The following is a 15,055-nucleotide window of genomic DNA, read 5'->3' on the forward strand; positions in this document are numbered from 1 at the left end:
TGACCAGTCCACTCGTAAGAGCTCCTCCAGGCAGACAGGAGCATTGGCTGAAAGAAATCCCCCTCATTCTCCGGTACTTGATTGTGGCACTGGTAAGTGATCTTCGTGAAAGTTCACTCAGTGACGGGACCCCCCTTCTGTGTTTTTTTCTAGGGGAAAAAAGCTACAAGTAAGACTAAACATAGGGAATGCGCACTCTGTGCATGCCCGTTACCGGACGCGTGCCTCAAAAAATTGTGCCCCCCCTGTATTCAGCAGACAGTGGCAGAAGAGTCGCCCGCGGTAGCGGCGAGTTTAAGGGACATTGTCAGGGCAGAAATGAGGGAAACCCTAAAGTCCTTATCCCAGCCGGAAAGTCTAAGGGGCGAGGTCCCGGCGGAGTCGGATTCCTCGGTAGAGTGGAGAAAAAGCAGAGACTCCCAGGCTTCATCTCCCTCGTCTTCCTCAGGAGAAGAGGACTCGGGGCGATTTTGTCTGCCTCTTGACCGGGTAGACAAGCTGGTCAAAGCAGTCAGAGGGACAATGGAGGTAGAGGAGCCTAAGCCCCAAATGTCCATGCAGGATGTCATGTTCTGTGGGCTGGAACAGAGGAAGCGGAGAGTCTTCCCGTTAAATCAAAAAATCCAGGATCTGATCCACAGAGAGTGGAAAAAGCCGGATAAAAGAGGGTCACTACCACCAGCCCTCAAACGCAGATACCCCTTCGACGATCCGGCATTGAATACGTGGGACAGAGCCCCCAAATTAGACGCAGTCATCGCAAAGGCATCGAAAAAATCCTCGCTGCCCTTTGAGGACATGGGATCCCTTAAAGATCCCCTAGACAGAAAGGCTGATACTTTCCTTAAAAACACCTGGGAAATGGCGGCCGGGTCCTTAAGACCAGCAGTGGCTTCAACGTGCACGGCCAGGTCCATGATGGTCTGGTTAGACCAGTTGGAGTCACAACTAAAACAGGGTACATCAAGACAGACAATTCTTGGGGCCCTACCGACCATCCAAGAGGGAGCAGCCTTCCTAGCAGATGCCTCAGCGGATGAAGTGAGAATGGCCGCCAGAGCAGCAGGTCTCTCTAATGCAGCTCGCAGAGCCCTGTGGCTAAAGTGCTGGCAGGGAGACATTCAGTCCAGAGCAAAGCTCTGTGCGATTCCATGTGAGGGCGAATATTTGTTCGGCGCTGTCCTAGACGAGCTGCTCGAGAAGGCGGGAGACGACAAGAAAAAATTCCCAAACCTTTCGTCTGCGTCCTACCGTCGTCCATTTGGTAGAAGGAGATTTGCCCAGGGGAGAAGGCGCAACTCTTCGCCTTTTAGAGATCGCCCCAGATGGGAAGACAGAAGGAGAAGAGGTACGGGCTATATGTTCACACGCTCGTCGAGAGATCAAAAGAGACCAAATCAATGACTAGCAATTCCCGTGGGGGGTAGACTGTCATCCTTCTTCCCGGCATGGTCACAGATTACAAATAGTGACTGGGAGCGCAAGGTAATATCCACCGGGCTTAGATTGGAATTTACCCAGATCCCGCGGGATACCTTTAAACTAACCCCCTTAAGATCTTCTCATCTCGAACAAGCGGCCTTAGAAGCGGAAGTCTTGAGCCTATGCCAAAAAAATGTCCTGGTAGAGGTTCCAGAAGCTGAAAGAGGAAGAGGGTTTTACTCTCCCCTGTTTCTAATCCAGAAACCTGATAAGACATTCAGAACGATTATAAACCTTCGTTCCCTTAACGAGTTTTTGATTAATCGTACATTTAAAATGGAGTCCATTAATACAACAATAAAAATATTGTTTAAAGGTTGTTTTATGGCAGTCATAGATTTGAAAGATGCGTACTATCATGTACCTATCCATACAGACTTCCAACAGTTCCTGAGGGTGGCAGTTTCAGTAGATGGCACAGTGCGTCATTATCAGTATAGAGCCCTTCCCTTTGGTCTCTCGGCAGCACCCAGGGTATTTACAAAGATAGTGGCCGAAGTTATGGCTCATTTACGGGAGGTTGACGTCTTAATCATTCCATATTTAGACGATTTCTTGATTGTGGGAAAATCAGTGGGTCATTGTAGATCCCAGATAGAAAAAGCTAGATCCAGGTTACAAAACCTCGGATGGATTTTAAACTACGAGAAATCCCGACTCCAGCCCTTGAAAATACAGAAGTTTCTAGGCTTATTACTAAATTCAGAGACTCAGCAGTGCCTGCTGCCACTAGATAAATTACAAAAGATACAGGAGCAGGTTCTTCGGGCAATTGATAATCCATCTATGACCCTCAGACAGGCCATGTCCCTGTTAGGCTCTATAACTTCATGCATCCCAGCAGTTAGGTGGGCACAATTCCACACCAGAGCCCTTCAAAACGACGTCTTGGTTAATAGCAGGGCCCTGGAAGGCTCCTTACAAGGTCGAATGTTGCTAAGCCCCTCAGCTGTTACATCACTGAGATGGTGGCTCGATAGCGAGAACCTAGCATCAGGGGTGCCCTGGATAACACAGATAACCCGTATTATAACCACAGACGCAAGTTCCTTTGGTTGGGGAGCCCATATGGGGGACATAGTGTTACAGGGACAGTGGGATTCTGATTCTGAAATCTCATCCAACCAGAGAGAGCTATTGGCGATAGAATGGGCAGTCAAAAAACTCATTATGTATCTACAGGGCCATCATGTGAGGATACACTCGGACAAGGAGAATGGTCTTTGAACAAAGATATTTACCACCAGATTGTCCGCAGATGGGGTCAGCCAGAGGTAGACCTCTTTGCCACCAGAGAAAACAGAAAAGAAAGATCGTTCTGCTCTCTGAACCCCAGGGAAAATCCCCTGGCGGTGGATGCCCTCCTGATAAGATGGGACTTTTCTCTGGCATACGCCTTCCCGCCATTGAATCTTCTTCCTCTGGTAGTCAGGAAGATCAGAGAGGATCGGGCAAAAGTCATACTAATTGCCCCTTTTTGGCCCAGGAGGACCTGGTTCGCATGGTTGAGGACCATGTCGGTAGGCGATCCCTGGGTACTGCCGAACCTTCCGGATCTCCTCTACCAGGGGCCAGTCAGCCACCCACAAGTAGCGGGACTTCATTTGACGGCGTGGTGTTTGAAAGGTCACTATTAAAAGATAGAGGGTTCTCCAAGAACTTAATTGACACCCTCCTAAAGAGCAGAAAATTAACTACCACTAACATCTATGCTAGGACCTGGAAACGTTTCCTGTCCACCTTTCACTTTGACGTCAGAGACGGAATTCCAACGAAAACATATTCTGGAATTTCTCCAGAAAGGTTTCGAATTGGGTCTCTCCACAAGTACATTAAAAGTGCAGGTTTCAGCCTTAGGGGCCCTGTTTGCAGGTGATATTGCAAAAAATTATTGGGTAGCAAGGTTCATCAGAGCAGCGGCCAGATCGAGACCTATGCACAAAGACAGATGTGTGCCGTGGGACTTAAACTTAGTCCTTACAGCCATGACGGAAAGTGCGTTTGAACCTTTAGATTCTGCCTCACTAAAGATTATATCTCTTAAGACAGCATTTCTGGTAGCGATAACATCCGCACGTAGGGTGAGCAACATACAGGCACTTTCCAGATTGCCCCCTTACACAGAGTTCTTACAAGATAGGGTAATCCTAAGGCCAGATCCAGCATACCTTCCCAAGGTAGCAACACAATTCCACAGGACACAGGAGATAGTTCTGCCTTCCTTCCTCCCTAATCCAACCAACCCTAAAGAGCAGAAACTTCAGGCATTAGATATTAGGAGGTGCTTACTTACATATTTAGCAGCCACGGATCCTTGGAAGAAGGAAAACGCATTATTCCTATCCTTCCAAGGTCCCAGGAAAGGATACAGAGTATCAAAACGCACTTTAGCAAGATGGATTAGGGAGGCTATCTCTCTTGCCTACACAGCAGGTGGCGGGCCAGCTCCACAGAATCTGAGGGCGCATTCCACTCGGGCCATGGCATCATCCTGGGCAGAAAGATCTGGAGTATCAATTGATCAAATATGTAAGGCGGCCACCTGGTCATCTCCTTCCACCTTCTTTAACCACTATCGGTTAGACATGGGGGGCCTCCTCAGACCTCACCTTCGGGCTAAGGGTGCTGCAGGCTGTAGTCCCTCCCTTAGTTAGTTTACATCTCTGTAATTCTCTCGTGGTGCTGTCATGGGAGTCCGAATAAAGTATTAAGTTACGTACCGGTAACGGTATTTTTCGGAAGCCCATGACAGCACCCTTAGTTCCCTCCCTTGTTCACATATAGGGGTGCACTCCTTTAGAAGATTGTTCATAAAGTCACCTTATGGGGGAGATGGTATAAAATAATTCTGGTAAATAGGGTAGATAGGTTGTATATATTATATGTTGTGTACTAACCATGGTAGCCTCTCAAGCTCTGTAATCCAACTGATGCGTGGGAGAGGTGCCGCCCTTTTTGTATCTGTAGGTTTCCTGTTCCTATAGGGCGGATCCCCTCTCTCGTGGTGCTGTCATGGGCTTCCGAAAAATACCGTTACCGGTACGTAACTTAATACTATCTCACAAAATTGCAGGGGTGTCAATACTTTTGGCCACAACTGTACTCTTCCAGTCCTCCTCTGTGCTTCCCCTGTCCTCCTCTGCTTCCCCATCCTCTTCCGTGCTTCCCCTGTCCTCCTTCGTGCTTCGCCCATCCTCTTCCGTGCTCTTCTGTGCTCCCCTGTACTCCCCCAGTCCTCCACTGTGCTTACCCATCCTTCTCCATGCTTCCCCCCATCCTCCTCTGTGCTTTTCTGTACTCCCCTGTCCTTCCCCAGTCCTCCCCCATGCTCCCCTATCCTCCTCCTTCATAGTCACCCTCCTGTGTTGTCGCTGAAACATCCCTGCATCCTCCTTTGTCCTAGGGCTGACAGTTTCTTCCTGTCAGCTCTAGGACAATGGAGGATGCAGGGGGACGTTAAGCGACGGCACAGCAGGGTGAGTATGATGTCCCAGCCACCTGCTCCTGCCGCCGCTCCTCCTCCCCAGCTGGCTTTCTTCACATTGACTCGTGTATAAGCCAAGGAGGCATTTTCAGCACAAATAAATGTGCTGAAAATCTCATCTTACACACGAGTATAGAGTAATTATATAATTCACCGCACACTCTTGTGGATTATCATGCCAAATAGTTTAAATTTTATTAACACACAATCTGGGAGCGTAACAGAATAATGCAATGGAAGCGATATAAAGAACGTTTCGGCTCCACCGGAGCCTTTATCATACAATCGCTGTAAAATAAAAAGAAACATATAAGTAACAAAAAATTTTTGCAGAATAAAAGTAAGAATATGAACAAAAAATAATAAGAAGGTCATCCTGGTGCATACTTGTACACTAATCCATGGATCACAGCATGTAGAGCACATGTTAAACAAAGAATTTACATATATACATATATATACATACACTGATTAGACTGTCAAGATAACAGGTAACAAAATGAGGTATAATTAAAAGCAGAAAGAGGTATGTAATTACCTTAATCCAGTGCCATACAAGAGAAGGGTATAGAGAAGAGGGATGAAAATCCCTGTGGTGTCACAGAGACTGCAAAGAATGGTGAAAATAATTAGCACCTATGATCATATTAAATTGCTTAAATCACGTGAGACCTATTGGATTCACAAATTGGACACTTTGGCCCCTAAGGGCCTTAATAGAGAGATAGATTGGCTACTTAGAACATTTATTAACGTTTTCTCTGTTATTTTACAGAACCGCTAAATTACTGTGATCATAGGTGAGTTTGCCCCACCCCCTGACTCTTATTTTGCATTTATGCTCAGTTTTTTGGATTTTTTTTATTTTTATTTTTTTCATATCCTCCTCTACACAATTTTTTTCTCCATGAAAGGTTAATATCACCAACAATAGTTATACCTTATCCTGTCACCTTGCATAATGTGCCCATTTATACCCTCACCAATAGCCCTGTACATATTGGCTATACTTATACTTCATCCACACTATTTAGAAGGCTAGTGCCATTTCTCCTATGCAGGAACGCACACACAGCTACCACCATTTGCTATATATGTGTTGCCAAGCTTCTAGCTGCCCTAGCAACGACCATAGTATGCACACAGCAGCTGCATGACGTCACTTCCGGTCTGGGCCGCTCACTTCCGGTCCAGCGTCACACCAGGAGCCATGCAGGCACACACGCCGACTCAGCCAGGTGCGGGAGCGCCGCTTTAGACAGCAACCCCTGCAGGTAAAGACTCTCCACCACTCATGCTCTGCCTTGTGACTGCTCCTAGGCGCTATGGGCTTATTTTAACTGAACACACATACTCTTTATCTAACATTTGCAGGTCCCCACTAGCCATTGATGGTGATCTGGCACCTTTATAAGGATTTTAGCATATGACTAGGTACCATACGTTCCTTTTCTATGGTTTCAGTACTGTGTCTCACACATGCTAATTATTTTCACCATTCTTTGCAGTCTCTGTGACACCACAGGGATTTTCATCCCTCTTCTCTATACCCTTCTCTTGTATGGCACTGGATTAAGGTAATTACATACCTCTTTCTGCTTTTAATTATACCTCATTTTGTTACCTGTTATCTTGACAGTCTAATCAGTGTATGTATATATATGTATACGGTATATGGTATATATGTAAATTCTTTGTTTAACATGTGCTCTACATGCTGTGATCCATGGATTAGTGTACAAGTATGCACCAGGATGACCTTCTTATTATTTTTTGTTCATATTCTTACTTTTATTCTGCAAAAATTTTTTGTTACTTATATGTTTCTTTTTATTTTACAGCGATTGTATGATAAAGGCTCCGGTGGAGCCGAAACGTTCTTTATATCGCTTCCATTGCATTATTCTGTTACGCTCCCAGATTGTGTGTTAATAAAATTTAAACTATTTGGCATGATAATCCACAAGAGTGTGCGGTGAATTATATAATTACTCTATATTGGGACCACCAGGTCCGTTACACCAGCACCTCGTTCATAATAAGACCGAGTGCACGCTAAACCTATTCCTACACATGAGTATATACGGTAGGTAGTTATTTACCCTCCATGGGGAATATATCGGGTAGTTATACCCCTCTATAATTTGGCAGAAGACCGGGGAGTGGTCCGACCAGGTGATGTTCCCTATCGTGGCTTTTTGGATGTCCTGCAATAACCATTTATCTGTGACCATTACATCGATTCTGGAGTAACCTCTGTGCGAGTGTGAATAGAAGGTGTAATCCCGCTCGGAGGCGTGCAGAACCCACCAGATATCACATAATTCTTCCGCTAGGAGGGTCTGAGAGAGTGATCGGGTGTTTTCTTTCTTTTGAGGGGGTATCAATTTATCAATGATGGGACAAGGGGTGATGTTAAAGTCCCCGCAAATTAACAGGACGCCTTTTTTAACCTTCGCTACTACCACCAGGGTGTCCTTAAGAAACAGAATTTGCTTGGAGTTAGGGACGTAAATAGAGACAGTTGTGTAGGTTTTGTTTATGGTGCAGACTAGGATGACGTATCTGCCCTCATCGTCCATTACATGGTGATTTGCTGGAAGACGACGGTGTTCTTTATCGCAATTACTACTCCTCTTTTTTTATCTATTGCATGGGAGTGGAATACGTTTGGGAAATTCCTATTCTGCAATCTGTGGGCATCAGTGCTATTCTGGAGGGTTTCCTGAACACACAATACATCTGCTTTAAAGGATTGGGCCTCTTTCCATATAAGGTAACTTTTAAATGGACTATGCAGTCGTTTTACATTAATTCTGGAAATATGAAGAACCATATACAGATTACAGATAAAATCTATATGTCACCACTAGACAAGTAGGAAAAAAAAAAGGGGAATAGCATAAAACAAATTTTAATTTTATGTAAAACTGTATGTATGCTCCGCTATCCAGTATATAGTTGGGGGTATTGAAAGAAACAAAAAATTCTCCTCTTGTGCCTCTGCAGACCATGGTGAAGAATAAGTCTTCTGCTTTCTTGTTCATGTCCACTCCCTCATCAGGGTGGGCGGCTTCTTTAGCGGGGAGCTGGTATCCTCATCCACCTTCGCCAGCAGCCACTTTTGCAGCAGAGTCATGGCCTAAAGGGGGAAGTCACGACCTGGCTTCATTCTTGGTGACGATCAGCTTCACAGGGTAATCCCACTTGTACGCGATCCTGTTGTCCCTTAGGATCTTGGTGGCTGTGGAGAATTCCCTCCTTCTGTTCAGGGTGATGGCGGAGAGGTCAGTGAAAACCAGGATGCTCTTGAATCTCTCTGGGAGCTCCAGTCCGCCCGCTGCTGCTTTACTGATGGCTTCTTTAAAATGATAAAAATGAAGCCAGTCAATTACATCCCTGTGTGCAGAGGCGGGGGCACTTTTGGGTTTGGGGATCCTGTGCGCTGTATTATGTCTCGCTGTTCCGACTTGTGGATTAATGCGGTAAAGAAATCCATTAGGAACTGCTTCAATGCGTCCACAGCAACGCTTTCTGGTATCCACCTGAAGCGTAGATTGTTGCACCTGGAGCGGTCCTCCAAGTCCGCCAGCTTCAGTTTTAGGGCTGCGATCTCTTCATCTGCCTCATTGTGAAAATCCACTAAGTGGTTGTGGGGTGTGGTGAATTCCTCCAGCTTCTCCTCAATGTGGGCTGTTGTGTCCCCTATGTGCCCAATGCGGTGTGGTGCAGTGAAGGCTGAGGTGATATCACTATGTATAGCCTGCTTTAGATCTCTTAGCAGGGACTTTAGTGTTTCCTCAGTGATGGGGGTGGAGCTGTGCCCTTGCAGTTTGGTGTCTTGCTTCTCCAGGCCCCTGGGTGAGGATCTGCCAGGTTCCTCCTGTGAGAACATACCAAGAACCAAAGATAGATGTAAAAAACATATTTGTATAAAAAGCAAGATACTCTCCATGAAATATGAGAAGCAATAGAGAATATATGGGAGCTTACATCCCTAGAATGTACATCAAATGCTTATGTGTGAAATAAATCAACAGAGAAGACCAAAGCCCTATTTATGCCAAAATGTAACAAAGACTTTATTTAAATATTGCAAAAATCCGGGCTCATATATGTACAAGTAAATTACACCACACATATAGTGAAAGAGAACCGTAAGAAAAACCAGTGGACAATGATGCAACCATGGTGCGACAATACAGGCTAGAAAAGGTAAGTAAATTGGGCAATGGTGTGCTGATGTGTAACACATATAACTAATGACCCAGTTACCCACAAGTGGGCAAAGAGATGACACAGAGGATATTCCATGCAGGACAAAGAGTATACATCTGGCATAAAACAATAGAAAAATGCTTATTAATAGTGAAATACTCAGCAACACCAGATGATAACTGTCCTGCTAGGAGCCCTATAGGTCATTAACTGACCACATTTTAAAGGACAGTCAAAAAATGCAAGGTAAAAACACACCCTCTTACCCATATTTTGGGTTCTGTAAGTCATGCCGAGGCCCTGACGCACGTTTTGCTTTTCCGCTTCTTCGGGGGGGTATTCCTCCTCTGCCTGCTCCTCTGTGCTGAGGGTCCTCTCCGGTTAGGTCTGACCTGATGTCAGGAGTCCAGACCCCCCCCAGAGCGCTCCACACCGCTGCCAGACGCTTGAGTGCTGCCAAAGACCGGTATTCTACCTGGTGCTGCTCCCTAGCGCCTGGTGATGCGCCCCATTGGTGCCCAGACCCTGCTTGGAGCCGCGGTGAGTGATATTGTGGATTTTCCCTGCTGCTACTTGCTACTTTAAGCTGCGATGGCCTGCTGGGGTACGAAGCTAGCGATTCCTGCGCCAGCTCAGCTCTTCATCCAGACATGCCCCGTTGTTATTACTCAGATTCAAGTTATTTCTGTGACCATTGTGTCATTTTCTATCATTAAATGAGGGGTACCAACAATTTTGACCACGTGTGTAAGAGGAGTGAATATTTTGACTCCATGGCCACTTTCCGGAAATTAACATGCAGTGGATGTAGGAAAATGAAAATTGCACTTTTGCCATTTTATTACCCAACACATAGTGCCCAGATTGTGCTCCAGGAGACACACACCATAAATTAAGTGGATTCTTTTCACTATAAAGTTGCTAAATACAGGGATCCTAAATGTTAGAAACCAACAAAAGAAAGGGAATAGTCTCACCGTGTGTTATGTGGTAGATAGCCTCCGATACTGCAGTTAGGATCCAGATTCCGTTTGACCATCGGCTGAATTAGAAAAGAAAATTGGATCAGCAAACTGAATTTCAATAAGAAAATTCTTCTTTGTTTCATTCTTATAAAAAAACGTAGTCCAGAAAAATTCTAAAATCATGTAACATTCTTGCGCGTTTCTGGCCTAACCCTTAGTCATTCTCTGACTCAATTATATTTTATTAAATAATTGTTTTTCTCTTAGCAGATGACTGTACCAGGAGATCAGAGGGACAGCTGACAACTTCAATTTTTAAATCTGATGATCTTGAGATCCTACAAAATACAACTGAAGTGATTGCTGTTACTCCAGATAAACCATCATCCATTCACAGCAAAGATCTGTCATCTGATCCTATGAAACAGGTTCTGTCTTCTGATTCATTACTGACTACTAAGGAAAATCAAAGTCACAAAAGAGGCATTAAAGAAAAAACTGCTCCTAAAGCAAAGAAGTCATTTTCATGTTCAGAATGTGGGAAATATTTTAACCAGAAATATGTTCTATATAGACACCAGAGAACCCACACAGGGGAGAAGCCTTTTTCCTGTTCAGAATGTGGGAAATGTTTTAACAATAAAGCAGATTGTGTTAAGCACCAGAGAACTCACACAGGGGAGAAGCCTTTTTCATGTTCCGAATGTGGGAAATGTTTTAACCAGAAATATGTTCTTTATAGACACCAGAGAACCCACACAGGAGAGAAGCCTTTTTCCTGTTCAGAATGTGGGAGATGTTTTAACAATAAAGCAGATTGTGTTAAGCACCAGAGAATCCACACAGGGGAGAAGCCTTATTCATGTTCAGAATGTGGAAAATGCTTTAACAGTAAATCAGCTTGTGCTAAGCACCAGAGAACTCACACAGGGGAGAAGCCTTTTTCCTGTTCAGAATGTGGGAAATGTTTTAAATGGAAATCGGTTCTTGATAGCCACCAGAGAACCCACACAGGGGGTAAGCCTTTTTCATGTTCAGAATGTGGGAAATGTTTTGCACAAAAATCAGTTTTAGTTAGGCACCAGAGAAATCACACTGGGGGTAAGCCTTTTTCCTGTTCAGAATGTGGGAAATGTTTTAACCAGAAACGTTATCTTGATAGCCACCAAAGTACTCACACAGGGGAGAAGCCTTTTTCATGTTCAGAATGTGAGAAATGTTTTAAAAATAAATCATATTTGGTTAAGCACCAGAGAGCCCACACAGGGGAGAAGCGATTTTCATGTTCAGAATGTGGGAAATGTTTTAACCAGAAAGTGCATCTTGATAGCCACCAGAGAACTCACACAGGGGAGAAGCCTTTTTCATGTTCAGAATGTGGGAAATGTTTTGCACAAAAATCAGATTTAGTTAGGCACCAGAGAAATCACACAGGGGAGAAGCCTTTTTCATGTTCAGAATGTGAGAAATGTTTTAAAAATAAATCATATTTGGTTAAGCACCAGAGAGCTCACACAGGGGAGAAGCGATTTTCATGTTCAGAATGTGGGAAATGTTTTAACCAGAAAGGGAATCTTGATAGCCACCAGAGAACTCACACAGGGGAGAAGCCTTTTTCATGTTCAGAATGTGGGAAATATTTTACTTGCAAATCATCTGTTAATAAACATCAGAGATGTCACATAGGGGAGAAGCCTTTTTTATGTTCGTAATGTTGGAATAGTTTTAACCAAAATTGGATCTTCTTAAAGGGGTTGTCTCTCGTCATTCCTCATGTTTGCTGACAAAAGGATAAAACTAAATTTTATTGATTACAAATGTAAAACTATACCCATAATTCACCCCCTGAAGGTTAGTCAGAAGGTGAGTGGTATATACTGTATTTTCACATACTGTCTATTCCTGACACTGGAGTATCTTATAAACTTACAAAGTATATAGTTTGAAGTCTGGTATCTGCCAATATGTGGCTAGTTTTCTGACTGTTTCGGATAACAAGATATATGATTTTAGGGTTTTCTTCTTCTAGTCTCGCTAGAATATAGGTCAATATTATTAAATAGTATCTTGATGAGTCGCCTTTGGTGAGGATGGTGAAACCCATAGAAATGAGAGGCTTGGAGAGCGAGTGTGTATACGTAACCTCACCCTATATAATGAGACGTGGGGTATATGTTTTTTTCTATTAGTCACCTTCTGACTAACCTTCAGGGGGTGAATTGTGGGTATATATATATATATATATATATATATATATTTTTTTTTTTCTCAATGAACTCATTCTTCATGTTTGGCCTCATTAAAATAAAAACTCTCATACTCCTCTGGTGTGCCGGCTCCATTTCAGTGGTGTCAAGACTCACTGTCCCGGGGCTTATGTGAGTTTTACATCACATGAGCCCTGCACCCAATCAGCGGCAGCTTCACTGTTTCCACCTTTGGACGGTATTGAACATCAACAGGAAGCCAGGGCCGCGGCTGCTCTCTGACTGCCTCATGATGCTCGATTTGTCCAAAAGTGGGGACAGTGACGCCAGTGCTGACTGGTCACAAGGCTCACATAACATAAAATACTCAAGAGACCCAAGGACGCAAGTGCCGACACAGCTGAAACGGTGCCAGAATGGGAGGTTTGTATAAGTGTTTTTATTTTAACAGGACCAAACATAAGGAATGAGAAGGGGTTTCCAACTAGTTTTCAACCTTTTTAAACATCAAAAATCCCACACAGAGAGAAGTCATTATTATACCTAGAGTGAGAAATGAATTACAGGAAAATAGTATATCAACCACGAAAAATATCTGACGGGGAGAACCTATATATATTATTGACAAATTGTACAAAAACATGATGCGCACGGCGGGCGTTCAAGGATGGAATATTATATGGGAGTTTTATAGGAAAAGCCAAATACCAACAGAAAATAAACTACCCAAAACAAACATTTATCAGTAAAAATAACTCCTCTTTATTAGGTAAAGTATAAAAGAATTGCGCCATTTTCCGATACCTGTCGCGGCTCCATTTTTCATGATCTCTGGTTGGGTGAGGCCTTATTTTTTGTGCGCCGAGCTGGCGTTTTTAATGAATACCATTTTGGTGACGATACAAACTTTATATCGCCCGTTATTGCATTTTATTGCAATGTTGCGGCGACCAAATAAATGTAATTCTGGCGTTTTGACATTTCTCTCATTTTGCCGTTTAGCTATCTGGTTCAATCTTTTTTTATATTGATTGGGCGATTCTGAATGCGGCGATACCAAATGTGTATATTTCTGATTTTTTTTTTTTGTTTTATTTTAAATGGGGCTAAAGGGGGGTAATTTGAACTTTTTAATATTTTTAAAAACTTTTTTTTAATTTTGGCATTGTGAAGACATACAGAATTGTATCTTAACTAACCAGATGACTATTTTAGCAAACAAATAATAGAATATTATCTGTATGTTGGCTTTCTTTATTAAGTGTTGATTTCTGGTTGGTCAAGAAAACAGACTTTTGTTTGTGTAATCTAAGTAATATTGACTTAGAATGTGCCCCTATCCTCGATCACTTGTGATGTTTGCTGATATGACTTCTAAAGCAGAGGGGAAAAACTATGCAAATAGTTAAAATAATGAAGTAATGCTACTTGATCTCATCTCCATTCTTATCCTTCATGTAAATACTGAATGAGGGACACTTGTTAAGTCTAAAAATAGGTTACATGCCTCTGTATAAAGAGACAGAGAGAGAAACAGCCAGAGAGATTCTGCCAAGACATCCATACATCCAAAGGACCAGAGACGATACAGCAGCAATTTTACATCATGACTCCATCCCGAGGGACACGGATCTATCATTCTATAGGAAACAACCTGGGGGTTTGCAGCCTCAATTGGAAGAATACAGATCTACTCCACTGACCATCGCTGAACCATGGATATGTTTGGAGAAGTCAGGTTGTGATCCTCAGATTAACTGGCTTTGTATCGTGTATGGACTCGATGGACTGTCATCTTCCTACACATGTTGTTACCTCCTCTCTGCGTGCCACCGATGGAGTAGTCGACCCTGGAATATGAAGCCAGATTGTGATCCTCGGATCAACTGGCCTTGTACCTTGTATGGACTGAATGGACTGTCATCTTCCTACGCTTGTCATTAATAAAGCATTGCCACACTGTTTACCCTCACCCTGTGTTGTCTGAGTAGCGTTTTGCCCACGTTAAAAGGAGAACAGGAGTTCTGCAGGACGATCCCTGGTTTATGGGGTTTTGGCTAGCGGACCGGGACGCCCACTGACCCCCCCCATGTATCCACATGCATACTTCAATGGTCTACATGGGAGTCTAGTAGCTGCCATAACTCGATCAGCTCAGCTACATACAGGCGATGATCAGATCACCTACATGTAGCAGAGTTGCTCACTTGCTATGAGCGCCGACCATCGGGCAACGCTCATAGGATCTGTCGGTGACAGCTATAGAGGTCAGCTGGAGACCTCTGGTTGTTATGCCAACCCATCAGTGACATGTGGTCACGTGACAGAGTCACCGATGGGCGGGATTTCTGGCCCATCATGTGCCGTAAAAGATATGGGCTCAGCGCCGGAGCCCACATCAAAGGGAGGGAGTGCGACATCGGCGTATATTTACACTAGATGTTGGAAAAGGGTTAAAGGGGATTGTTTTTACACAGACAGAAGTGGTAATCAATCATGTATACATACAAATAATTACAAAAATACACAGCTTATAATGTGAAATAGTATATAGTTAAGACAAGAAAATATAATTTGAGTAAACTATGTGTAGATATAAAAAAATCATGTCAAATGTCACATGTTGTAGCTCCATCTAGTGACTACGTGCAAAAGTGCCATCACAGAGTAAAACGTATCCTAAGATAGTGTCACTATCA

The 15,055-nt window shown here is 43.6% G+C and overlaps 1 protein-coding gene across 1 annotated transcript in view; it reads left to right on the top strand.

The window, feature by feature from the left end:
* LOC141074046 (uncharacterized) overlaps positions 1-14,328 on the top strand; it is a 34,306-nt gene extending 19,978 nt beyond the window's left edge. The window contains exon 7 of the mRNA XM_073561564.1: positions 10,420-14,328. Within this exon, the coding sequence (XP_073417665.1) occupies positions 10,420-11,861 (1,442 nt within the window). The 3' untranslated portion in view covers positions 11,862-14,328. The remainder of the gene's footprint in view (positions 1-10,419) is intronic.
* The last annotated feature ends 727 nt before the right edge of the window (positions 14,329-15,055 follow it).

This window comes from Dendrobates tinctorius, unplaced genomic scaffold (assembly GCF_039654945.1).
Source record: "Dendrobates tinctorius isolate UK_male_01 unplaced genomic scaffold, ASM3965494v1 ptg000322l, whole genome shotgun sequence".
Classification (NCBI taxonomy): domain Eukaryota; kingdom Metazoa; phylum Chordata; class Amphibia; order Anura; family Dendrobatidae; genus Dendrobates; species Dendrobates tinctorius.